Source organism: Gymnogyps californianus, chromosome Z, assembly GCF_018139145.2.
Source record: "Gymnogyps californianus isolate 813 chromosome Z, ASM1813914v2, whole genome shotgun sequence".
NCBI lineage: Eukaryota > Metazoa > Chordata > Aves > Accipitriformes > Cathartidae > Gymnogyps > Gymnogyps californianus.
This window is the reverse complement of record NC_059500.1, coordinates 47,032,688-47,059,316: the sequence shown is the minus strand read 5'-3', so window position 1 is coordinate 47,059,316 and position 26,629 is coordinate 47,032,688. Positions and strand designations below refer to the sequence as shown.

The window sequence follows — 26,629 nt, the reverse complement described above, 5'->3', positions numbered from 1 at the left end:
GAAACATGCAGACAAAGTTTACATCAGCAACTTCATAATTTTAATTTCAAATGAAGGCTTTTATCTGAAATTAATCATTTTGCCTATGTATTTACCAGTGTCAATCTTCATCCAAAATAACACTTGAAAGGTACTTGAACTGCTGCAACATTTTGGCCATATGCTCATACACTACACATCAACCTATAGAAGACTAGCACATTTACATTTGTTTCTCTCATTTGTTAGGAATTACCAGAACTACAACGTGTGTTAGGGGACAGCACAGAGAAAACTGACCTCCCAGATGATTTGTCAGTACTACCTAATGTAGAATATTACTACCAGGAGTTTAGAAGTGCACAGGACCCAAGTCTGTTTTCTATTCCATCTTTATTTTCCTTACTCATGTCCTACTCTGCCCAATCTCCATTGTCAAGGCATACCTGAATGTATTTTGAATACATGCAGTATGTGCGGGCACCCGTCCTCATATAGAAAGGACTTTGGGGTCAGGGGAAATCAGGAATTGCTAAACTAGAATTTGGTGTCCAAACATCGGTAATTTTTTTTCCCTGCATCATTCCTGAGCAAGGTTTGAATAAACAGTTAACATCAATTTCTAGTGATGGAGGCTGATTTCAGAGGTGGTAGGTTCTGGTTTTGTGCTTCACAATAATGGCCATTAGATATGCTTTTCCTGATGATTAGCCTACATTTGTTCTTGCTGAGCTAAAAAAGTGCCTTTCAATTTGTTAGCAGACACAAAAAGGAGTCTACTTTCTTATTCCATATAGAGATCACACATATTTGAAGAGAACTGTTATCCTTTAAGTTTTCTCTCTGCTTGATCCTGCAACACCTTCAGTCATTCCTTCTCTCCATTTACAATGTTTTCTAGTCTCTGATCATTCCTATTGCTCTTCCTAATGTGCCACCCTGGAGAGTTCTCCAGAAAGAGGAACTTTGTATTCAGATTTGTTTCTAAAAGTTTACCTTGGGTGGTTCAGGCTTGAATGCTGGAGGTGGACTCGGTTCTCTAAGGATCTCCCTGCTACCAGCTTTTCTCAACTGAGCCCTTGGTTCTGGACTAAATTTTTTTAAACTCTATGAAAGAAAATAAGAGATAAAATCACTGCAGTATCCAGTAATTCAATCATTTTTTCTCTCTCTGAAGTTTACTATTTAGGGAACAGTAACCAGGAGTCAAATGACTGTCAGCAACCTGACCACAATCACTGCAGATGTAACTGCAAAGTTCAAGGTGATGAGACATCATCAGGAAACCTATAGAGTTAGGCAGAAAAGCAGAGCTATTATTATTTTTGCTCTACACAGTGTAGCTCTGGAACACTATCAGACGTAAGATAAAGCTGCAGTTTAAAAAATGTCATTTTTAAGCCGTACATACAGGGCTTTCAGAAAGTCCAAAGTACAGTCTTGTTGAAAATCCAATCATCTCACCTCCTCATGATGCACAGGTTCAGAGGACCGGCTAACAGATGAAATCCTTGGTTCATCCAAGGGCTCATCAAGTTCATTGTCAGTGTATGCACCTCCTTCTCCATCTGTATCCTCTAGGTCACTGATCAGCCGACTGTCACAACTCAAATAGTCAGCACCCATTGCAGTAAGGTAAGACATACGATCATCTGCATCATCTTCCATGCCATCCATCTAGAGAAAAGTCAGTAAGAATTAAGGAACAAAGATTAATATGTAAGAATTAGAGTCTAGTTAGGTCTCAACATCATGCCAAACAACTCCTTAAGAATGACTTTGCAGAACTGAAAGAAACTCTAATGCAGAATCATAAAGGGAAGTCCTGTAAAAGTTTATCGCATTAGTGATGAAAGCTCCCAAGTATAACAGAAAGAACAATAATAAGTAATTTTTTGTTACCAAGACAGACATCAACTGACTACTTGTCTAACCTATCCAGCATTGGCAAACAAAATTTTGAACAATTTTTACTGGCAAGATATTTATCTTGAGACATCTGTATAGCTTAGTACAGTACAGACTGACTGCTTACCTTTCCTTCTGATACCCATACTGCTTCTCCTTGCTGTTGCTGAATTGTATCTTTCAGACTACCATACCAGCTATCGTTGGCTGAATTCAAATTGATAGTGGCTGTAAAAATTGAAGGAAAAAGTCTATATACACAGCAAATGCAATGTGATCCTTTATCCAGTCTTTGCTGTTCAACACCTTTGTTTTAATTATGTGAGAATGTTAAATAGCCATTTCATTTAGATCATTGACAGAAGCATGGTATTTTTATTTTATTGTTTGTCCATTCCCCAAGCTTATTAAATCGCTTATCTTTTAAGGACAGTACACCGATTCACAATTTCTTTTGTATTAGAATTTGGCAGAACAAAGAACTTTGAAAAAAGTCAAGGAAGGATTGCTCATGACCATATCTTCACACCCTTTTAGTTCCAGCCTGCATGAGTTAACATGCAGAGTACTAAGTGAATGTCTCAAGACTCACACAGTCACATCCACTACTCTCTTGGTAAGCAGGTTAGACACACATTCTTCCTTACCTGTAAAGAGGTGGGAACAAGTTTTCTTCAGTTTGTTTGCTTGCTCATAAAGTTTTCTTGAGCTCTTGTTAGATGTGGAACATAGCCTTTGTCTCATGGTTTTCACACCCTGCTTACTGTCTGGGTTAAAGAAGACCACAATTGGAAACCACTGGGTATAATTTAACAGGTCCACTGCTTTAGGAGTCACATCCAACAGAGCATGTTTATCCTGTTAACAAGAAAGCAGTCAGCGTGCTGCTTGTGGGGAACAAGAGGAGGTGGCTTGAACATGGTATCCTAGGAAAACCAGGATATTTTTGTCAAATAAGACCACAACTTGTTGGATTTTTTCCCCCCAGTTGTATCACATTCAGAAGCCATAGCAGGCAGCCTTTTTCTTTCAGCTCCATTTTTCTGAACTGCTTTTGCCTGAATGTCCACATTCTTACGTTAACTAACTCTCATGTTAAGTAAAACGCACTTATTCCACTTTTTTTTTTTTTTGTTAAATAGGCAGTGAAAGTTAACTAGCTTTTCTCTCTACCTGCCCCTACCACAGCTTCCACTACCACAACTATTCTGGGTGCTATCTGTGATCTTTTATCTACACTTACTAGCTGAGGCAAATTTCACTTTTTTCATTTAATACATTCCTTCTTAGCTACTTCTAGTGCAAAGACGAATGGGATTTTCAGATGTGTGCTTCAGTGGGGCCTGAGCTCTGAACAGACTTCTGTGTGACATTCTAACCTCTCTGGCATCAATTTTATTGGGCTCAGGGCAATAAGCTGCAGAGTACATTCTTTTTGCCTAAGTTTTTAGGCTTCTTGATTACCACCTATTTACTTGATCTCGAAACAGTATTATAAAAAGAGTCAATGCAGTCTCAGTAGATGCCACTTAGCAATCATAGTCACTTCCTGTTCAGTTCAATAGTAATAACTCTGAAGCAATCTAAAACGCTGTTTCTGATGACAGTAAGAGCAAGTAGAGCACTGCATGACACTAAAGCCTCCATGGCAAATTCAGAAAGCATACAGTAAAGCACAGATGCCCCTCTGTTCAAATTTAGAATGGACTAAGGAAGGAGAATTTAATTTCTAATATCAGGTTCACCCTTCCATTTGGAGGAGAGCTATCAAAATTATAAAAATTGTTGCTGAACAATTTCGAAACAGCCCTATCATTAAGCCAAGTCTGCTTATTGCAGAAATAGATGCAGTGAAGACTTGAGGACTCTGCAAGTTTTAGGAGCGAACAAATCAAACAATATGCCTTTGAGTGTAAGCAATTTTCACAGAGAAATACTCTACCTGCTCAATGATTTGCCTCACAGTGTTCAAGCGCACCACCCCAGTTGACTTCTCTGAACCTGCATCTCTGGTTCTGTCTCTGCAAAGACAACATTTCAGCTTATCTAGAGTGGCCAGGCAGCTGTGATTATTAAGTTATCCATTCCCTCAGTTAAGGATGATAAGGAAGCTAGGAGGACAACTTACTTGCTGTCTGGTACAGGTGAGGCAAATCATTTGACAACTTCTCCATAGCGACATCTGCAATAGGGCCAAATATCACCACAGGTCTCTTAAAACCAGCTGAAAGAAAAATATTTGGAGAAAAGATAAGTCTGATAAGACTGGTTTTATACGTAAGTGAAGTGGCACGACAAGATCCTCAATTACTATGCAAGGTTATGAATAAGTTGAAGATATTAAAAAATAGATTTTAAAAATTTTATTTCTCAAAAGTTTGTGCAACAGCATAACTCATACAGAAAGCTATTTTTATCAGCTGAGAAAGCAAGAGATTGTTTTAATTTAACAGCTTCCTTATTCCATCTAATGAAGATGTATTGAGAGGATTCTACATTCTGAAAACATACAGCAGATCTTCAGTAATCTTTCCATCCAGCAAAACAGCATGAACCTTGACCCAGTGGGTTTTGTGTGAATAAAAATACAAATGCTAAACCAGCTGCAGGGCAGCTTGAAGAAGCAAATAAATGCAAAGTTCTGTTATGCTTACATCAAAACAAGTGCAAACACAGTCCTCATAAGTTAATGGGGGAATGTCATTCTATTGCTCAGTCTTCATCTTGACATCTGGGAGCTCCTTTAAAATACTTTCTACTATTTGTATTGTTCCACAATACTCCCATGTGTGAACACCCAGAAAATCATCTTGACTTGCTCAACATCACTAGTAATATAGCTAGTTTAGAGTCACAGAGACGGACCACATTAACCTTGATTACATTTGGATAATCTGTTGAAAATACTTGGGTTTTATTTGCTCAAGGTAATGTTAAAGTGGTATTTATGAGCAAGCTAAAGATTGTGATTGATCTCAGGCATATGGATTGTACTTTCAGAGCTAGCCAAGGGGAAGCTGAGGAAACAAGAAAACCCCGCTTGTTTCTTCCTTTTTTAATTTTAAACCTTGAAATTGGCACGTGCAATTTGGAGGCAAAGGAGAACAGCAGCAGTTTAAAAACATAAAAAGCTTTTTTCTTAGAGTAGTTAATAGCATCCAGAAATCTGCATTCTGAGAAAAACGTTATCCCTTCCTGTTGCTCAAATTTAAGATTGAACCCAAGTTGTTCGAAATCACTTACTTAGCTGACCAAACATTTGGACGCTAAACCAGACAGCAATAAATGGGCAGCGGGCTCACAGCAGTGTCACTTACCCTCACGCAACTGAACTCGCTCATAAGCTGGGAATTTTGTGCTCACAGATACAATAGCGGTCAGATCTTCACGACTCTTCCTCAGATTCTTCTTCACTCCAGATCGCTGGCCACGTGTTCTCCAGAAGTCTGCCCTATCGCTTGAGCCATCTTTTTGGGCATTCTGAACACTGGCCATCTGTTCAGCTCTGACAGAGAAAGCACAGAGTTCATTTGTACAGAACTAGTCAAAGAGGGCAAAGGTGTTTTCACTGAATAACAACGGATTTTGAATTTGCAACAGGTAATTTGCCAGACAGACAGCCATGAGTGGAGGAAAGAACAGAGAAGTCCAGGTTCTTTTGCCTTGGAGCAGAGCGTCAGAACTATGTTCTCACTTGCCACAGCTACAAGATTGCTGGGCAGGAATCAGTCCTCAGGTCTTAAACTGATAACTCACACAAGCATAAATAAAAGAATGCAACTGCAAAGAGGTGGTGAGAGAGTGCAACTCAGAACTGAAGGCCTAAGAAATTACTGTCACTATTCTCTTCTCCATTAGGCCTTAGAAGTTAAGTCACTACAGCATAGAAACAAAGGCTGGTTTGGTCAGATCAAATAACAGAGAGGACAGAATGTACTAACCAGGAAAGAGGCAGGGAGTCACATAAGAAGCATATTTCAGGAACTTCTGTACAATGCAGTTGTGAGCTTTTTTCCTCCATCTTAAAGTCACAACCAAGCTTATGAACTTAAAAGCTACAGTCTAAAAATACCCTGGTTTTTTTCCTGATTAATTTTAATACTTTTACTCATTGTGCGTATTTGAACATTTACTATTGCCTTACATGAATTTTGACTAGGAAAGCATATTTAAGCAAAACACATTGCTGTGGTTCACTCAGTATTTCACACAAAAATAAGGACTACAGCTACCAAGAAATATTAGCCTTGAAATAAATTCTTGAAACATCTTCTGTAAGGATATACAAAAGAAATTAAAGCACTGAAGTTCTTTTAAAAGATTAATCATCAGAGTATTCTTGCACACAGAGTCATGAGCGTCCTAAGGTGTAGAGACTTTTTGTTGGTTTTTTTTTTTGTTTGATTTGATTTGCTTGGGGACGGGGTGGGGTGGAAGGAGAAGAAAGGGGGGAAAAAGGCAAAAAAGGCAAAAAATAGGATCCTCCACCCATTTTCTAGAAGAGGAACTGAAGCAGCTAATGGTCGAAGCTTGGCTGATTGCTGAGACAGGCGCTCTAGGTCTGTCGCAAATACCAGATCTAGTACGTAGGTAACACCATCCTCTCCTCACATAATGCCATGGTTCTAAAATCTACAGTTTTACAGGCACAATTGTTGTGAAAGTAAAGACAAAACAATTTATTCATTCTTGTAAGGGGAAAAAAGAAAGGAAGAAAAGTATGACATAGGAAGCAAAAATAATTTGGGGGGGGGGGGGGGGGGGGGGGGGGGGGGGGGGGGAAACTTACTTCTAACAATGGGTAAAGACAGGATGCCACCTTACCTGCTCTTATTTGGAATGAGGCCCTTTTCCAACTCATTTCCAATTCTCACAGCCAGCCAGTTTCCCAGTTTGCCATCATACAGTGTATCAACTACTCTAAAGATCTCCCCTCTGGTGAATGCTAGGCTTTGTGGTGACTCTTTTTCACACTCAAAGTGGCTCCTGATGAAGAATGAATCTCCTCTGCCACAGGCCATGATGTCTCTGTAGACTAAAACAGGAATTCCCCTTTAGTTTATATTTTTTTACACTTGAAAGAAAGATTAAGGTGTCATTCTGGAGAACAGTTTTGAAATTCTTCCCCTCCACTCAAAAAGATGCAAAAAACCAGCCTTCGCGTCCACTGCCCTACACACACATTATCAAGAGCGTTCTATACTTGTACACGTACAACCCTTACAGCTCTGAGGGAAGGAGGTACTTGCACCTTTCCAAAGCAAAAGGCAGCTCTGGTACTTCAATATTAGAGCAGGCCGTGTCTCCAAAAGGAAAGCAATAGGCTTTGCTCGCTCCTCAGTTCATCAACAGAACTGTCCATTTGCTGCTATCTGAATCCCTTATGACTGCCAAGGCACAGCAGCAAAGGAATGCTAACAGCAGATCTTGGGCCAGCTGCTGCTACAGACAGAAGAGCAGAAGGAACAAGCAGTATATTGCCACTCTTCAGGATTAAGAAGAGATGCTATTTGCTAATAATGAAAGAGATGGAGAAGTGCTCTGAAAAACATATCACACGTGCACATCTGTATGACCCTCGTGGTATGCAATACAGCTATCTTCTAAACTACTGAAAAGGAGGGTAACTAAAATGCTATCAAGAGTAAGCACAAGAGAGGTTATTTGTGGTTTCACTGACAAAACAGAGCTTAAAGGCTTCACGAATATACACACATTTTTTTCAAAGAACCTACCTTCATATTTGCTTTGAGCCAAAATTGTCACTGTTTCACCTTTGGGAATTTCTAAGAGATACAAAACAGCATCTTCCCGAACAATGCCTCTGAAGTCTTGAGTGTTCACCTATATACAAAAAAAAAAAAAAAAAAAAAAATTACACCTGAAAAATCAACAATAAAAGGAATAACCAAAGATTTTTGTTTCACCTAAAAAATCTTAAATATTCTCTTCCCTTATTATTTTTTTTTAAGTCAATATGGATGTCTGTTGCCATAAGGAGTATTTTATTCCAGCCATTAAAAGTAATCTTTCTGAAATAACAAGGTCCTGGATGTGCACTGCTAGATTGTTTCTTCTACTTCAACAGGCTCCAAAAGGCCTTCAAAATCAAGGTTATCACAAGTGAAATGAGGCAGAAGAGAAAATTACATTAGCTTCCTATTTGAATTTGCAGAAAAAAAGGAAAATGTAAGAGGACAAAATGGCATAGATCATATAATTCAGAAACTGGAAAAATAAATCACTGTTACCCAAGGAAATTGGAGAAAGATGAAAGAAGAAAAAAATATGCCGGCCTCAGTTTTTTTCCCCCTCCAAGACTAGGAAGAAGCATTGTACAGAAAATTTATTCTCCCATCTTGGTGCATTTTTCTTGATTAATATTTCTCCTACCTACCCCTTCCACAGAATCTTAAACAAACTAAAGCTTGATACACAATTCTCCTTCAAAAACTCATTTCAGTAAGATTCCTCCACTACACATACACACTTCCAAAGCAATAACTTGACTTCCTAAGATCATAATTTCTTCCATATTTCCACTAAGAAGCAAACCAAAAAATACAAAAGTGATTTGCATTTCAGGGACACATTCTTATACTCATACCTTAAGAATCTGATCTCCTTCCTGCAGTCCCTCCTGATCAGCTGAGGTGCCTTCTTGAATTCCAGCAATAAATATCCCTACATCATTTCCACCAGCCAGTCGTAGACCCACGCTGTCCCCTTTCTTGAATCTCACCATTTTCGTATTAGGACTACAAGAATTACAGGCAGAAAAAGGAAGTAAGGACAGATGCTAGGCATATGACAATAACAGATTGTCAAGAGAAAAAAACTGCAACCCTTTCAACAAAATCGTATTAATAATATTCTTAGCCCTTTTCTTCCACTACATAGGCTATATTTACTGAGGTAACTCTTCAGTAAGGGAAGGAAGCAGAGAATTTGCATTTTTCAGAGTGGAAACTGAACTAGGAAGAGCAACTAAGTGGCGTACACAGACTTGACAGAGCAGGAAAACAACGCCCTGTTCCTGAAGTCCCAAAACAGTTCCCTAACTATTGGATCCTCTCTCAGATAAGCAGCTGTGTTTTTTGTGAAAACAGCCTGAGTTATAAGTAATCATACTTACTGTTTTTTCCTCTATAGCTTGAGAGCTGTCATATGAATTAGATTTGTACCTATTTTCTTTGAAGTTTAACGTTTGTTAGACAGAAGTCTTCAAGTTTTCTTGTAATGAGAAATATTTCCAAGTATACTCTACTGGTGTGTTAACAATCAGTCCTTTCATATTGCAGTGGGAGAGGCTACTGGACTAGGTTCAGCTTTTTTGCTGTCAGAAAAGCTGTATGCCTGCCTGACCTTCCAACACAGAGGACAGTACTTATCTGTCAGCCTTTCTCGGTAATACCCTAAGCCTGTATTATACACTCCCTTCACCAAAATAATCACTTGATTAATTTGCACATCAGTGACAACACATGCAGGGTCCAACCCAGAAAAGATCTGAGAAGAGAATCCATTTGAGAAAATACTCCAAGCTACAGAATATCTTCAAAACCTTATCTTCAGGCTTCTCCTTACAATATCAGTGCTTCTCTCCCTTCAACTTCTGTATTTGGAAACTCTCAAAAGAAAACATGTAAGTTGATTTCCTGTTAACAGATTTTGCAGCTTTTAGGATCTTAATTGTTAAAGAATCAATAGTACCAGGTTCCATCTGATCACTTATAAAAATCATCACCACCACCCCACCACCCCCCCAATAAACTTTGTAAGCAATATTTTGTTCATTTCTAAGCAGAGACTAGAACTGCGATATGGACTGCACAGGCTTGGATTTGAAGAAAAGACACAAATTTCTGTACAGAAGCTTCCAGCTTGTACAGAAACACACATATGTTTGGCTTTGTCTTACAACAAGTCTGTTCACAAATTAAATAGAGGACATTCTCTTCATATCTTAATATTTCAGGGAAGGGGAGGGTTGTCTTTTGTGTACGTATAAAATAACAGAAGAGCTGCAAAATACATTTCCATAGAATTGCACGGGATAGAATGGCCCTCTGCTCAAAGCAGGCTGTTTAGGGCCTTGACCAGTTATGTTTCTGAGTACCTCTGGTGGTGGAGATACCACAACCTACAATGGAAAGCTGTTCCAGTGGTTAACCACCCTCATAATAAGAAGTTTTCTTCTTTGTATCAAGTCAGGATTTCCTATGTTCCAGCTTGTGTCCCTTGCTCTTCGTCCTGCTGCTGTACCCCTCTGAGAAGAGTATGGCTCTGTTTTCTCTACACCCACTACCCATTAGGCTGTTGCAGACAGCAATAAGATGTCCCTTCAATCCTCTCTTCTCCAGTCTTAACAAAACCCAGTTTTCTTGGTCTTCTCTCACACATCATACGCTGCAGCCACCGACTCCCTAGACTCGCTCCAGTGTGTAAATGTCTTTCTTGTCCTGGAGAGCCCCAAAATGGACACAGTACTCCAAATACTATCTCAAAGTGCTAAATAGAGCAGAATAAAAATATACCATACCCAGAAGCACAAGGTGTTCTATACCTTCCATGTAGAAGGCAATTCTGTATCTTTCAGGCAGATACTTCTAAAACTAAGTTTAACTGAAATATGGTCAGTTAGAAGCCATGTCATCTCTTCTTGGCATTAAGCTATAAAGGGAGTATCACTCCAAATGGGCAAAACCCCCCAAAACCCATGCAACCAAGAACCAGGTACAGGTCACTGGAAGAACACTGAGTGCAAGAGAACATGGCAAGTGCCACCTTACCCATATATTGCTTCATCTTCAGGACTGGGTTTAAGAATCGTTCTTGTAACTGCTTTTGGTTGAGACACTATATGTAAAAGCCAACAGAAGTTACTGAGCTATTAAAAAAGTTATAAATGGCAGCAATTTTTAGCTATCAGATCACAATCAAACCCGTCCATGCCAAAGACTAATACAGACTTAAATGTCAAGCATCTCTTTGACTAGAATTGATTTACTTCTCTTTTTTTTTTAATTCTTGAAAAAGAACAAAAAGGTCAAGGGAAGGATACACAACTCTTTCAGGCAAGCCAGATCAGACTTCAGGAATAGCTTCATTTGGCTGTTTAACGCAATAGGCTATGGTAGATGCTCTAGGAGAGTACTTGCTTTTTGAGGTGGTAATTCTAATAAGCAACTGTCTTCAAATAATCCCAGGTGCTTCTTCTCTCTCTGCACCACAAAGCAAAGACTCTTCTCTGTGTGTCAGGATGCAGTTGACATGAAGAGTATACTAGATATGTCAACATCATTGGGGGAGTAGACATTCTGTGGCCAGGGGGAAAAAAGCAACCAAAAACTTGAAACTCTGACCTGCTGGGTCATCTTGGTACTTCAGTTCTTTCTTTGTGTCTACAACTGTAACAGCAGGAGTAGCAATGTCACCCGTCGATTTGAATGGTGTAGGCATTGCTCCCATCCTGGACATCCTACTGGATGGATCATCTTTTGCACTAAAAGAAAGAAGAATAAAATACGTGTAGTGAAATCAGATAAGAATGCCATGTATTTTAAGAACTTCTTTGACAAGCATTAAAAAAAAAGGACTAGAAAAGACCATTTCTTACTTTGGTTTCTCTTTCAGCTTTTCATTGGATGAATGCGAATCTAGGTCAGAATGATGTAATCTGTCATCTTGAGGGGAGAATGATCTGTTTGACTCTATTTCAGAAATGTCTGTAAAGAGAGCAGCAAATCAAGAAATGCAGAATTTGTTTAAATTATCTGCACGTCTGATCACCACATTTATTTACAAAGCTATCACATATAAGATATGCTGAAGCTTTAAGCCTACTCCCATTCCAAGTTGGATTTGACTAGGGTTCAAAAAGTGCTCTAGGCCTTTTAGTGCTTCTACCCCCCATCCCCCCCCAAATATTTCAGGAAGGTTTCACATAACCTTTAGGAAACACACTCACATCACACACAACTACTTTGAGCATACCATAGACTCATTAACTAGTGTCAGCAGCCTTTTATTTGAGGTCTCATGGAGGTTCCCAAACAGAAGACCACCTTCACATTAACAGTCCTCACATCATTGCTTTTCAGTGACAAAAGAAACAGAGTAGCCCTCGGACTTGAACCGTATCTCAGTCTTCACAGTAAAACCTACAAAAAGTTGCACCCAGTATTCTGACACCAGAGAAGCAAATACCTTGCACTACATCATGTAACATCCTGCTCCCTCAAACATCCTGAGCCCTTCCCAAAGCAAGATTATGTTTAGAGATACAGCTCATACACTGTGAGACATCATTTGTACAGAATAGATACCGGAAATAGAAACCAGTTGTCCAGGGGCATTTAATTTCCTCTTGTCCTGACATTTTTTCCCTCCCACTGAATGCCGTCATGAATGTTAATGCCCTCAGAAGGACAGACCAGTCCAATCCACTTGTTTTTAAAACTGAAGTCTTTTATTAAAGCAACTGACTTGCTTGTTCTGAGAAGTAAGATTGATTTTGCCAGACCAAAATTGCTTCTTCTATCTCTGCCCCTGCCCAAAATGTAATTATATGATTACTACAAAATTCTTCTTTCACCTAAAGGAAGTGGGCTTGATACTTAATTGGCTATTACTTAGATTTGTTTGGGTTTCGTTTGGTGTTTTGTTTTGTTTTTTTTAAAGAACCTAGTACCACTCTACCACAGCAAAACACTATAAGTTCCATTCTGTCCCTGCACAGAGTCCAGAACTTTTTAATCCACATTAAACCTCACCATCCATTTCTGAGTCACTGTCGTTCAATGAAGGAATGTTGAGCAGTGTCTGCTTTCTGTCCCTGAGGACAACCAGCTGGAGCTTCCCCCGTGACTTCTCAATCAATTTTCGGGCATCAGCTAAAGACATGTTCTCTGTCACTGTACCATTGATCTGGACATAAAAAGGCAACAATAACACTACAAGTAAACAAACAAGTCCATATTGTGCTCAAGTTTAATAATGAACTTGACTATAACATGACTTACTCCAGAGTAACCACTATAACAAGTTCCTGCTAAACTGCCAGTAGTATAACCAGAACAGACCTTGAGAATGATATCCCCTTCATGAAGGTTGCCATCTTTGGTTGCTAGGCCAGTACGGGTCATTTCTTTTATGAAGATCTGACTTCCAAGCCGGAGACCATATTCTGGAATCAGGGAAATAATCCACTGTAGCTTAGAAGATGAGTGAGAATGCATTTTTTTAAAACTACATAGTGTACATGCAGCACAGCCCATTACACCATGAGAAAAGAAAAAGAAAAAAAAATGTGGACCTAGTAAACCCACTTAACCCTAGGCTAACTCTCCTATTTCTGTGCTGTCACCACAGTAAGAACAAACAGCAGTCCAAAACCAATCACAGATGGATGATTAGTCTGCACCTTCAACGGCAAAACAATGCCTTCATTCTGGAGGTGCTTATTAACATGCTGGACTAGATTCTCCCTCTGTATCCTATTTTGCATGGTGTAGAGAGGGAAAAGGGTCAAAAAGCACTAATAGAAGAGCTGGGTTTTTTACCAGTTGCTGCATGCTGACCCTGTCCTATCTGTACCCCAGAAAGTGTGTCAGTTGTTTCAGGCAAAGGATTTTTTTTTTCCTTCCCCCCTCTGGCCCTTTTTTCCCTTTGATACAAGTTACTTAGATCAGTATATTTACTACTTAAAAAGAAAGGCAACACTCTTAAAACATGCACATCCTACGATGACAGAACAGGAAAGAAAGCTATCTGCTTTAAAAAATCACCACATTTGAGTGAGTCTGCAAAGTACCCATATGAATGGCAGAAATTATTATGGAATTACTAGCTACACATAAAACTTAACAAAGACACTTCAAATTTCTCCTTATTTGTATACCTGCCTGTATTATCTTTACAAGTGGAAAGATTATATGCGGGGAAGAAGAGGAAGGAGGGAAAGGGATCCTTGCCAGAGTCAATGAAAAAAGAGGTTAGCTCCTGCATACAAAGTTTACATGAGCAGAAAATTCTTACAAATCACAACAGGGCAGATTAGGAAAAAAACCAACCACCCACAAAACCCCCACAAACAATTCACTATACCCCCCCCAAAAAACCCCAAACAGAAAAGAATGCACAACCTAATCTCAGATATGCTTTATAGCACGAGAGTCTTCATTTCACAGCACACGGAAGATCAGGCTTTTGGCTTTCATTTACACACTCCAATACTCAGCAAGGAAAGGCCATTTCAGCTGTTGCTATTTCAGTATTCTTTAACTACATTCTGAAGTATTCAGAACCAAACAATCCTTGGAACTAATTTAATTATACTGAAGGGAAGAAGTAAGTGCACTATAAAAGGTAAATAAAGTCTTTTCTTCACCCTTTGTGGCTGACCCATTTGTAGATGTGCCAAGTGCAATCTGAATCATGATCAGATCCATGTTTCCCACCAGAACCAGAAGAATAGGGCAGAGAAAATGGAAAACCAAAGGACACAGTGGTTTGAAAAGACTGAAACAATGTAGGTGAACAGTTCTTTGTTCAAAGGTAAAGTTCAAGGTGCTGGGGGAAAAAGCACCCCAAACCAGCCAGGAAGAATGAAAGCACAACTTAAGCGATCAGTTAGAAAACTCAACATTTAACCTGTAAAAGCAGAGAATATCCAGCTCCTCTCCCTCCCCCACCAAAATAACATGCTGTATTAAAAGTCAATTCCTCTCCTCCCCTACTATACCTACCTTCATTATGTCTGCCTTTTGTTAAGAGAACACTGATTGGTCCATTCTGATCCTGTGGTCCTATGTACTCAGGTTGATGCTGTATTTCAGGCGAAGGACTTCGGGAACAAAGCCTGTCCCGACTTCGACTCCTCGCTTCCCTCCCGTATCTAGGATCAGGTTGAGATCCATGACTATAGCTGGGTGGGCTGTAGTCTCCTCTGTAGTCCCGTTCATAGCCACCATCCCTGTCAATGCTCCTTCCCCTGCTCCTATCTCTTCTATAGTCTCGATCCAAGCTCCTGTCAACGCTCCTACCACGACTTCGATCACGGCTGTAGCTGTATTCCCTATCACGGTCTCTGCTTCGGTTACGCCCTCTGTCTTGTTCATCTCTATAGCTCTGATCCAGGCTGTTTCCCCAGCTTTGGCTGCGCCCTCCATTACCACTATGCCAGCTTCTGTCGCTATAGCCACTTCGAGCACTTTTGCCATCAAATTCTGCATGGTCATCCATTACATCTAAAGCTCTGTCCTCGTAGTCAAGGGAGGGGCTTCTCTTCAATGCAGCAGCCTGCACTCTTCTTGGTCTTTTCACTACCTGTTCAGTGCAATACGAAACAAACAAACAAAAAACCCTCCAATGGTCAGAATGTGAAATTCAACAGATGAATATTCTTCACACTTCAAACAGAGGTTGGGAATTAAAAAAAAAAAAAAAAAAAAAAAAGAACAATGTTCTATTTCTAGAACCAGTAAATTAGATTATTTAGATGTGCAGAAGAAATACTTACTAATTGGGAGGATAAAGAACAGTAGGAGCATTGGAAAAAAAAAATCAGATCAGCAACCACATTGTTTTACCTCTGCAAGAGTGTGAGTAATGAATACTTTTTTCTTTTTCTAGATGACTTCTACAAAATGTGACAAGCCCCCAAAAGAGAGAGTTGTAGATGCCTCTCTCAACTAATGAAAGCCAATCTGGACAGCAAATTCTTGGACAAGGTCTGTGTATGCAGGACATCATTTGCCTCACATAACTTTTGTTTTTTGCAACTACCACTCATTATTCAGTAAAATTAAAGACTGAGGACATACATTTTATTTCCAGTTTTTCAACCGGATAACTTTGTGACACTTGTTTAATTTCCATTTGTTTCACCTGTAGAAACTATGTCTTTGCTTTGTTTTATTTACTTTGTACATTCCATTGGGCAAAGGTTTGCTTTGCTTTATGCATTTATAGTATGCTTCATGGAAGAAAACCAAAATCTTGACTGGTTACACAGGTACATACCACTGTAGAGTGAATACATTTGTAATCTACTTACAATGGTGGCCACTTTTCCACTTTTCCTAAGCTGCTGGACTGCAAAAGAATGTGGAACATTTTCCATTGGGGTCCCATTAACTATGACCACCCGGTCATTTTCTCTGGAAGAGAGGGGAGAGGGGGGAACAAAAACCAAAGGATTTAAGAGGAGTCTTCACAAAAACAATTTGCTTAAAAACTGTGTTTGTTATACAAACACTAAAATACCTGAATACCAGAAGAAGCTTTCAGTATGTTTAAAAATTAGACTTAGGGTTCCAGTGGGTGTCTTTGTACATGTACTATGTCCAGCTTAAGTACCTTGCCATAATGTCAAAGATTATGTTGTTTTTTAAAGAATATTTGCAATGACAATTAGGACTTTTATTCTTTTTTTTTATTTTTAGTTCTTTCAGAACTCCTAGTCTTTCACACCTAGTGCTAGATTTTTTTCACACCAACGTAAGAATTTCAAGAGAGCTTCAAACTGCTGCAGTCATAGCAGTATTCAGACAAATCTTGACAAGTACCACTCTCGTACACTTTTCTGAAAGACTGGTATTCAGGTCCCATCTACTCTGAAGAAAGATGACTGAGGGGAAAAAAAACCAACCAAACTGTAATACACAAAAAGTCCTCCCTGCCCTAAACCACAGGCCAAAAAGATTACTAACTTGTCTATTCAGACCTCCTGCATGTCAAATAGACCATGAAGACTTAACTCAGTCACCCCCAGGAGACAGCCCTGTAACACATGATTAATTAAAAACCTTATCTTCCAGAAAGGCATTTCAGCATAAAAAGTACAGGAGATTAAAAAAAAAAAAAAATCTACCACTCCTCTTATTAGTTTATTCTGGTGACTACTCAGTTACTAACCTTACAGTCAGAGCATTAGCTCAACCAATTACTGGCTACCATGCTGTTTTCTGCTAGATAAGAGATCTTTAGTATCCATTATTTCCTCTTCACTGTAATCAAGTCACATCACAATCTGCTTTTTAAATAAGAAGATTACATACTTTAAGCCTCATTTTGTAAGGCACTTTCTCTAACTCCTGAATTATTTTTGTGCCCCTTTTCATACCCTTCCAATTCCGTTTACTGAATGAGTATGCCAGAACAGTATGCTATACTCCAGCATCAGTTTCATCTGGGCTTTATGTGAGAGTTAAAATAGCCCTCTTCACAGTCCATACATCCAACAACAGTATCAAACAATGTGGTAACACTACATCAAGAGCTCCCACCTATTTATGCTCACTCTACCCTAAAAAGGATTGCAGGATTGCAATTCCCCCACACTCTGAAGGTTAGGCCTATATTCCTTGGTTTGTTGGAGGAACAGCTTTGCATTCAGTTTTCTTTAGAATGTGTTGTGTCTGAGTGGGCCCAAATTGCTTGCTATTGCCTTGTCATTACCAGTTTACCTAGGATCTTAGGTAATTTGTGGACATGATTTTATCCCCAAATCACAGGTGATTATGGAACAGGATGGATGATAGTGGTGTTGTGCAGGGATCACTGCTATGAAATGAAGGTTTATGTTGAGAATGGTTTGTTACCTGCTTCACAATGATCTTTTTATCCAGTCCTTCAATAACTACTCCCATGTCAGCCTTTTTACTATCTCAGCAAAAATTCATGTTTGGCAAAATGGCCAGAACCTACTCTTTTGAATTACTATTACTGTACAACTTCGGCATTCTTCCAAATTGTCTAGTCCTCATCAGGTATTTCAGATCAAAGTATGAAAAACTGATGAGCAGTGGGCTAGAAACTGTTTCTCTCAGCCTACAGACTTAAAATTACTTGTCCATTATAGATGCTGCCTCACCAAGGATGATGTTACCAGGAGGACTACTGAAACACTTTATTTCCATATTTTTTTCTTTCAAATATAAAATAAATATTTAGCAAATACTTCTCTTTCTCTTCCTTTCCCCCATTATTGCTCCTGACACCTTAGGAGTGAAGACTGTTCTTTGGGCTGGCTTAAGCCATTCTCTTGAAAACTAATGATTGATCACTAAATATATTTCCTGGAGGAAGAACAGGGAGAATGTTTTAAGATACTAAGTATTTCTACTTTAAAAGAAATGAAATCTTACGAGAAACATACTGAACTATAAAAGCTTTTCAACACCACTGAAATTTAATTTCTTACAAAATAGCAAATAAACACACCTCCAGGTGGAGTCTGTTTGTTTTTTGGGTTTGGTTTTGTTTTTTTTTTTTTTTATAATTTAAAACAGACATCTAGGTTTTCAAGAGGGCATCAAATATTGACTGGATTAAATCACCAGGATTTCAACCAAGCCTGTCTGAAGGTTGATTTATTCTGCAGCCATGCCCCTCAAAATATGCCAGACACAGAAATAAGAAATCGCTTACTGAAGTAATCCATCTGCTGGACCACCCGGGAGAACATCTGAAATGACTATTGATGTTTCACCATTTTCAAAATGAGGGTTATCTCTGCCGCCAGAAACTGCAATCCCAAATCCTCGTTTTGAATCCTTTACAACAACAAAAAAACAACAAAACTCAATTCCATCCATAGGAATTTTGATAGGGAGAAAGAAGAGTAACATGAATGTTCTTGTGACAGCACTCTACCTAGATATTATTTAAAATACGATAGTTGCATGCAAAGAGTTGCAGAAATACACAGCACCTCTAGATTTAAAAAGGAATGCGTTTACAAATCCATGTAACAAGACAACATGTTCCCGTGTTCCAAAACCTCAGTCTACAGCCTTGTGATGGTTAGTAATTACACAAAGGACTCACTAACTTAGCCTGCATTTTGCTCTACCATCCCACTGGTTATTTGCACCAAATTTATTGTTAGATACATCTATTTTGTTAGTGATGCATGGGAAACTGGAACAGCTTTTCCAGGATCTCATCTTCATTATGATTGCTATCTAGTTTTTGTAATAACTATTTACTCCTCAATCAAACTAAAAAAGATCATGGCTGATTACAAAAAGCAAGCAGTGAACTTGTGAATTCTCTACAGTTATCCTCTCTCACAATCAACTATTTTAAATATGCAATTCATATTAAACCTGTCATCATAGAAATATCAGATCCATAAAACCCCTAAGATGGCATTCATAAAATCAGGGAAATACTTAATAAGGTGCAAAGGAAGCATGTCTAAAACACTACACCTGAGAACTGTTAGCGTAACTAAACTGCAGACAAGAAGGTGTGCACAAAACCACACATTTTGTTAAACACACAGGCTTAATTTTATCAGCTATTTAACATACACCTCCCATCACTATAAAATACAAATTATGCTACATTTAAACAAAATGTTTTAACATAGTGGCAAAGTAATACAACAAATACAAGTGGTGCCTTTCCCCCAACTCACACTCAGTGTGTGTAGTTCATCACATGCCAGTTTGTGTTCCACTAATGTCAATATTTAGTGGTTATTTCTTTGAGGAGGAAAAAAGCAATGTTTTTTTCAATTTTTTTTTTTAAACAGCACTTCACTTGCTGCACCTTAGTTTTACAGGAATTAGTTTGATGCTTCAAGCCAAAACAATACAGCATTCAAAATAATGGTAAAATTCACTGGTAGTGGCCGATGCAGCAAGTCCAATAGCCCTTTGCCACTTCAGTAGTATAAGCCTGTCTCTGAGGCAAAGAAGTAATGCTCATTTACACAATATTCAAGATCTGAAAAGCTGGAAATTACAGGGACTAAGGTCTGCTTCTGCAATGTTTCTCCTGTCTACCTCTGTAACCTGAAAAACAATCCTCTCCCAACAATTCAGCATATAAAACAGGTTCTGTAGGAAAGATCGCTATTTTAACTCAGGTCATCAAGTTGAGTTCATTGCAGAACATGTGAAAAAACATAAGCGGTGCAGGCTGCTCACTGAACCCAGGTCATCAGAACAGCTGGGAAGACCACCACCACCGCTGCCAAAGCCCACATCCTGTACCATGGTGTGGCAGGCTAGCCATTAGAGAACTCAGAAACAAGTGGTCCACTTTCTTTAACTCAAAATGACTTTACATAATGAGATACTGCCTCTTTTCTTAGAAGAATTGTTAAAAGTGATATCTATAGTCCATGTATATTAGAAATTTTGATGACAGTAGTTTTCCACTAGATTCTTCCCTGGTAGATATTAAAATATGAAAAAAAAAAAATCAGTGGAATCATGTTCAGTGATTATTATAAAGCTTGGATATTAACCACAACTGCTTGACAGAACCATCTGCTTTGTTTGTAAGGTTATTCAATGATGAATTTAGCTATGTGGCTGGCATGTGGTATATTATGCTGTCATTACAAAGACTAAACAGTAGCAAATATAGCACTTAAATTGTTAATTTAATTTACTCTTAACATTAAAGAGTCACGCTATTGTATAAGTAACTAGCAATTAAGCTTTAAAATGAAAAACATATCTGATTTGGACAACAAATTAATCCTATTCTAGACTCAGATATGCTAATAGCATCTATTGTAAAACATATTTAGACTAAACCAGTGCTTGAATATTTGAAAACTAAAAATATAACAGGCACTCACTCACCTTTTGTAAGGTCACAGTGTACTGTTCCCATATCAGCTCTTCCATGCCTGGGGCCTGTTGCACACAGAAACCAATTAGTAAAACACAAAGCATACAACTATCTAAATTAAAATGTGAAATACCCCATTAAAACACAGGTATAAAAATAACATGCATATTCTAATAATTTGGTAGAGTTAGTATGAAATGTATGTATTTCAATTAATGATTATTTTTCTTTAAAAAAGGCAAAAAATATTAATAGGTCTGGGGTCATAGAATCCCTTCACATTTCACCAATTTAACAGCTCATTCTGATTTTCTGGAAAAGTCTCATTCAGCAAAAGCATTTAATTCAGATCACACTAGCATTATATAGCCCCAACTCAAATAACACACAAAATACTTAAGGAAGACTTCTCCATTCCAGTATGCAATAAGATTAGCAGTTGAAACTGAGGTTTTCAAAATGAACTAGCCTCCAGATCTTTTGCTTCTTGTTCATATGGATTTAACAAAATGTTTCATCCACTATGAATTACGTAACTGAGTATTTAGGTTCCCTGCAAGAAATTAAATTTTACAGGAAAACACAGTGTATCACTATATAGCACTGGTATATCCATTTCTGTAACACTTCTCAGAAACATTTTTTTTCTACTTTTCCAGTTAAAACTGATCCTGAACTGATCAGTTTATCTTACATGATATAACCTGAAATCTTTCCAACATCACAGCTTAAAATATAATACAGAACAATCACCCAGCTGTGATGCATCATATAGTACACAGCCAGCCCCTTCAGTGCCTGCCCTGTAAAACGAGGAGAAAAATGAGCCACAATATTTGACGCACTGCAAACATTTCAAAATGCAAAGCATCCATTGTAGAAGAAAAATCCAGGCATTGCATGAGTACATGCATGTACATACTCAAGCCATAGGTTAATTTGTTTTTACTGCTAAAAGTGGTCTTTTTGGGAAGCTAAGAGTTTGCTCAGAAAACAGAAGTTCAGACAGAAGCTCAGTTTTGACTTAACGGTCTTTTTAAAGGCATTAAAGGGATTAGTAGCAACTAAACTCCAAAACAATAGACAGAGAAGTATCACAAGAAGGGTATGCCTGTACTTTAAAGCATCCCCCGTATTTCCAGAGTAAAAGTCTTCTGGCAGTACACAACTGTTTAGCAAGTTATGGATTCTGTTTCTTGAATGCAAAGAACCCCATGATGTATTCTTCCAGTGGATTCTGAGCACCCCAAAGAGGAACTAGGTTTACATTTTCCATTGCACATTCACTGTACTGAAAAACAAACTTAAAACATTAAGTCCTGCTCAGAGTTCCTGTGGAAATACAGAAAACATTCAGCATTCTTACCAGGAATTTTACAACACTGAAGTGTTAAATTTCCACTGTTCTCCCAGAAAATGAACAATGCTCTCCAGTTTCCAGAACCTTTTGGGTCTAATTAATTTAAAATAGCTGGAGGAGATGATAGCTTATATTAAAAACAGTACAAGTAAGTATTTCTAAATTTCTACTCGTCTAGATCACACAAGAATGAGTGGCATTTATAACTGTTAGTATTAAGACATATATGTTGTGGATTACTCTGCTGAAGCACGTGGTGAAATTATTTTATCTGATGTTCCCATTTAACCAGCTGGCATGTCTAACCCTTCAACTAGCTGACCCTGAACTATCTCACTACATATATTCCCTTACACAGAGAACCTTCCATAAGTACCAAACTTCTCCTTAACTAAGTGCTTTTTCTGAGCTGCTGTGACACTGCAGTAAATAGAAGTGACTAGACTTGCTCGTCTGACATGTATGAAAATGCGTAAACAGTTTACCTACTACTGACCCTTGGCTACACCATCACTGTCCTGCTTTTCTATATGATATTTTTAAGCTCTGCAGAAAACCAGTCTGTGCTAAAGAAGGGCCTCAGTGTCATTTAAATTCCAGTTGACTTCACCGAAGAAAGTTTTAGAAGTGAAAGACAGTATCAAACGATGGGTAAAATTTAAAGGACAAGCAGGTGGGTTCAAATTTTGTAGAAGCAGGGGAGATGGAAAATCTTTTTCATCCTTCTTACCGTATAAAAGCCTCAACAACTTACCCTTGTAACAAGAACATCACTTAAATTCAGTTTGCACTGTATGCAGTTTTTACCAATACTACCTCCCAGCCTAGAATACTGAGTCCAGCTCTACACAGGCAAAATAGCAAGGCAGGCAGGATGCAATCAACAAAAGCTTAATACCCGTGGGGACAAAGAGTAGCATAGTTGCTTTACTCTTCCAGAAACTCCTACACCAGGTCTTTCAACACACTACCTACTAAAGGAAGGCCTGAGAAATGACTGCTTATTCAGTACACCACCGCAGAAAAAGGACTGAGGAAAGCACAGTAAAGATACTGGGGATGGATTTATGGGTATGAAACAGGTAAGCTTACAGGAATTTCCTTCCAGAAAACTAGGCCTCCCGTGAGCAGTGGCACAAGTAAAACCTTGTGCACAATTGGAGAGACGCATTGTGTAGTAAATCAAAGCACCGTAAACTAACAGGGTTAAGTTTATTTTGCTCTGACAAATAAGTCTCATGGTATCTGGTCACAAAAATAACTAATAAGAATGGAAGAGAAACTACTGCCTACAGACACTACTATTAAGGCCTTGCAAGAAGTCGAGCCTATAATATCATCTCATCTGTGCCTAGAAAAAGTTCCTCATAGTATCAGTGACTGTTTTGGGTACTTTCTGTGTAAATTTTGTCGGTTTATTTTTACCTTGAAACTGTTACTGAACATTAAACAAAAGGTAATTAAATAATTCACTTTTAAATTTTTAAGTATTTGTTAAAGTAATACATTTTTAGAAACTGTTCCTTGGGAAACTCTCTCCCATCTGCTGTATGCTATATGAGTGAAGGAAAGTACACTAGGTACCTGCAAAGCTGATTTTGTGCAACGTAATTACCAAGACAACAAGACTAGTTCTGCCATACTGATAAAGCTATGCAGGCTTTGTAACACAGTTCAGAAAACTGAATGGTCACCTTGGAAGCCCATAAGGCACAAAACACATCTGTACTCCCTCAAATCTCTAAGCAATAATCTCTTTAACATTATAAAATGTACTGCTGCTTGCCATTGCCATGATGCTAACCCATACTGACAGATTAATGGAGAAGACAAGACTGAGAGGGAGGGAGAGACTACAAATGTTGTAAAACATCAGTTGAGGACTTGCTCAAAACTAAGATTGAAGTCTCCACCACAATCGCAAAACTCCTGTATTCCATGTCTAATAATATGACTCTCCTGTGAATCCATCAAGTGATAGGTTACAAAAAGCCTCCACCACCTTGCTAATTTCTTCATCTGTAAGGAAAAACAAAGGGATCCTGTGCATCCCTTATAGGATCGAAATTTCACTGCAAGATTGCACACCAAAACACTGCAGAGAGAAAGGCAGCCAAAATGGTGAAGAACCCCACCTCCAGTTACTAATAGTAACTGTTTTGCAAGTCTACCCAGGTTTCACACAGATAGCAGGCTACCTGCAGTAAATGCAAATTACTGTAATTAGCTAGTCTAAATTCATTAGTGACTAAAGTCAGTCCATTTCTAATTAGAACACTGTAGTCAGGATTTGCGTAAATCTGCCTAATGCTCATATACCAAAATGGCAGGTGCTTTCTACATACCCAAAATAGACTGCTTAACAGAATCTTTGGCAGGAAACTAGTCAAAGTGCTAAAATCATCTCTGTGCTACGAACAGGCAGCTGTTGTAACTCTCACTGACAGTCATCAGAGATTTATGCAATTGCTTGCTACTGAGAGATCACCAAAGACAACTTCATTCACACTGAAAGAAGAACAAAACCAGAAGACCTGCCACAACAGTTATCTGGCTATAAAAGTGAGTTGGAGAGGGGAGGGATATACGAGGGGAGGGGGGAAGAAAAGACCTGGAGCAAGATGCAACGAAAAGCAACTCACGTGCCCTTTCAAAATCCCCAACTTTTTGACTGCATGTGACCACATTCTCTGCAGAGCTTGAGCTGTCTTCATTGTTGCAGGATATAATCTGTGAGGGGACGCCGCACATCCCCGTCTTTTCATCTGTTTCCACCACTCAACACGGTTATGTAATTCTAATACAATAGTGGCCTACATACTCGACCAAATCCTGCCGTCAGTTTCACACAGAAACACATCAAAACCACAGTAGGGAAATCTACCAGGAGTTTAACTCTCACTTTAAGAGACCCCAGGAAAAAGGACTACTGTAATCTTACGGTTTTTTAAAAAAATTAAGTGTCAGAAACAGATCGATATGTAGCAAGTTATTCTTCTTCCAAGCACATACGGGTTCACCCCACCAGGAACCTACTTGAAACTTTAAAGAAAAAAGGCTTAAGAAGCACAGTGCAGATTATTTGAAAATTCATATTCTGACTATAATATTTTATAGTCGAAATTACCACTTGACTCCATTATCTTGAGTAACACTGTGGTTTAGCAGCCTCTATCAAGTCTTAACAATTTAACTGCTGAATCCAGGAAGTCCTTATGCAGAAATAACTGTATACATGTGAGTAACTTCTTCAACTGCACGTGTAAAATTACATATAAACACTTACAGAACTGTGGACTTGGCTCCAGCAAGCAAAAAGGGAAAGAGGAACGAAATTATAATAGCCACAAATAACAGACACTCCCTCTGCCCTCAAACATTTGGTAAGATATTTGAAAGAATGATAAGCTAATCATACAGCCAAACAGAAGACTTTATTGGAAAACATGTCAAGCTATCAGTTCCATCTATGCTGCATGAATGCTGTGAAATTTAAGCCTTAAGCGAACTTTTCCCCTAGACTTAATGTAAGTAAGTTTCACAGGCAGTGAACAGATAGGAACACATGCCAGGTTCAGTACACAATGCTAACCAAAACCTCCATCTGTAGAGTGCATTTTTCATTAGTGGAACGATTTTAACTGCTGAAGAGTAAGAATTCAGGCAGCAGTGGAAAATGTGGAGGGTTTTGGGGTGGGGTGGGGGTGTGTTAGGTTTTTCCATTTAAAATCAAGACTGAATTCAACGTCCTGTGTTTTCACTGTGACCCCATCTCTGCACTAGCCAGCAGAACTAAGATGAACACAGGCTTGCACCTTCAGTGCTGAGGGTGAACACCGTTCAGCTTGCACCAAGGGGGTCCAGGAGAAGCGCACTGACACCAGCCTCTGACTGGGGCTTCCCACTTCCAGAGCACACCTGTGGATGTAAGTAGTTTAAGACTGTCATTAGAGTTTGGTCAAAATAGTTTAGAATCTCCATCAATATTTCTAAAGAAAAAACTCACTCCTCTGAACAGACTCACATTCACAGCTTCCAAAGCGGTGTTTTAAATTTATTTATTTTTACAAAAACAGCAGGAAGCAGAAACAAATGTAAGGATGTATTTGGGACCTCTCTAGCCTTGTCTGAGCTCTCCTGCTTTTGTCCTCCTTGCCCTGACAAACCTTCAACAGCACTCCAAATAGAGAAGTATCACCAAAAAGACTGTAATGACATGGAGAACAAAAATGGCAAAACATTGTCCATGAGCTGTAGTGGTTATAACAGCAAGGACTCTTCTTCCTTGGTTTTGGACTGTCTTTTCTTTAAAGGAAAATGACAAAGACAGATGGATTGAATCCACCAAAATTTAAAACGAACCTGAAAAGAAATTTAAAAAAAATAATCAGGAAGTCTAGGAATGTTACTGCAGATTTTCTTGCACAGTCAGAACAGGAGCTGTGAAGAGACGGATGAGTTAACAGAAGGATTTTGCATCTGGATATTTAATTTTGGAGGAAAACAATTTCTCCAGGATAGGAATTCCTCTATTCAGTTTTTTAAAGTGAGATAGTTTAAAAAAAAAAAAAAAAAAAGATTTTTTTTCCAACAAACAAGCACTGTCCCAGACACTGTCTTTTCACCTTACCTGCGTGCCTCTTTACAAAGGGTAAAGGAAACTAAAGCCTAACTTCACCCCCAGCACAAGATTACAGACGCAATTACAAGCCTTTCACATTTCACATCTGTTACCTACAGGCATTTAAAACTGAAACTCTTTTTGAAAGCAAGCTCAACTCCAAC

At 38.6% G+C, this 26,629-nt stretch overlaps 1 protein-coding gene across 4 annotated transcripts in view; it reads right to left on the bottom strand.

The window, feature by feature from the left end:
* The window catches only part of TJP2 (tight junction protein 2), a 55,293-nt gene that overhangs the window by 3,460 nt on the left and 25,204 nt on the right, over positions 1 to 26,629 (bottom strand). For 2 of the 4 annotated variants that reach the window (XM_050912814.1, XM_050912815.1), the window contains exons 1-19: positions 24,487 to 24,558; positions 20,496 to 20,549; positions 18,322 to 18,446; positions 15,947 to 16,049; positions 14,637 to 15,216; positions 12,972 to 13,075; positions 12,663 to 12,816; positions 11,507 to 11,615; positions 11,253 to 11,392; positions 10,680 to 10,746; positions 8,495 to 8,645; positions 7,623 to 7,731; positions 6,712 to 6,922; positions 5,205 to 5,392; positions 4,009 to 4,111; positions 3,830 to 3,902; positions 2,535 to 2,745; positions 2,015 to 2,115; positions 1,444 to 1,656 (exon numbers count right to left, since the gene is read on the bottom strand). In XM_050912814.1, coding sequence (XP_050768771.1) covers positions 1,444 to 1,656; positions 2,015 to 2,115; positions 2,535 to 2,745; positions 3,830 to 3,902; positions 4,009 to 4,111; positions 5,205 to 5,392; positions 6,712 to 6,922; positions 7,623 to 7,731; positions 8,495 to 8,645; positions 10,680 to 10,746; positions 11,253 to 11,392; positions 11,507 to 11,615; positions 12,663 to 12,816; positions 12,972 to 13,075; positions 14,637 to 15,216; positions 15,947 to 16,049; positions 18,322 to 18,446; positions 20,496 to 20,549; positions 24,487 to 24,558 — 2,868 coding nt within the window. Of the gene's footprint in view, positions 1 to 975; positions 1,087 to 1,443; positions 1,657 to 2,014; positions 2,116 to 2,534; positions 2,746 to 3,829; positions 3,903 to 4,008; positions 4,112 to 5,204; positions 5,393 to 6,711; positions 6,923 to 7,622; positions 7,732 to 8,494; positions 8,646 to 10,679; positions 10,747 to 11,252; positions 11,393 to 11,506; positions 11,616 to 12,662; positions 12,817 to 12,971; positions 13,076 to 14,636; positions 15,217 to 15,946; positions 16,050 to 18,321; positions 18,447 to 20,495; positions 20,550 to 24,486; positions 24,559 to 26,629 lie in introns of those variants that run through there. The other 2 variants (XM_050912813.1, XM_050912812.1) reach the window with 2 other exon arrangements.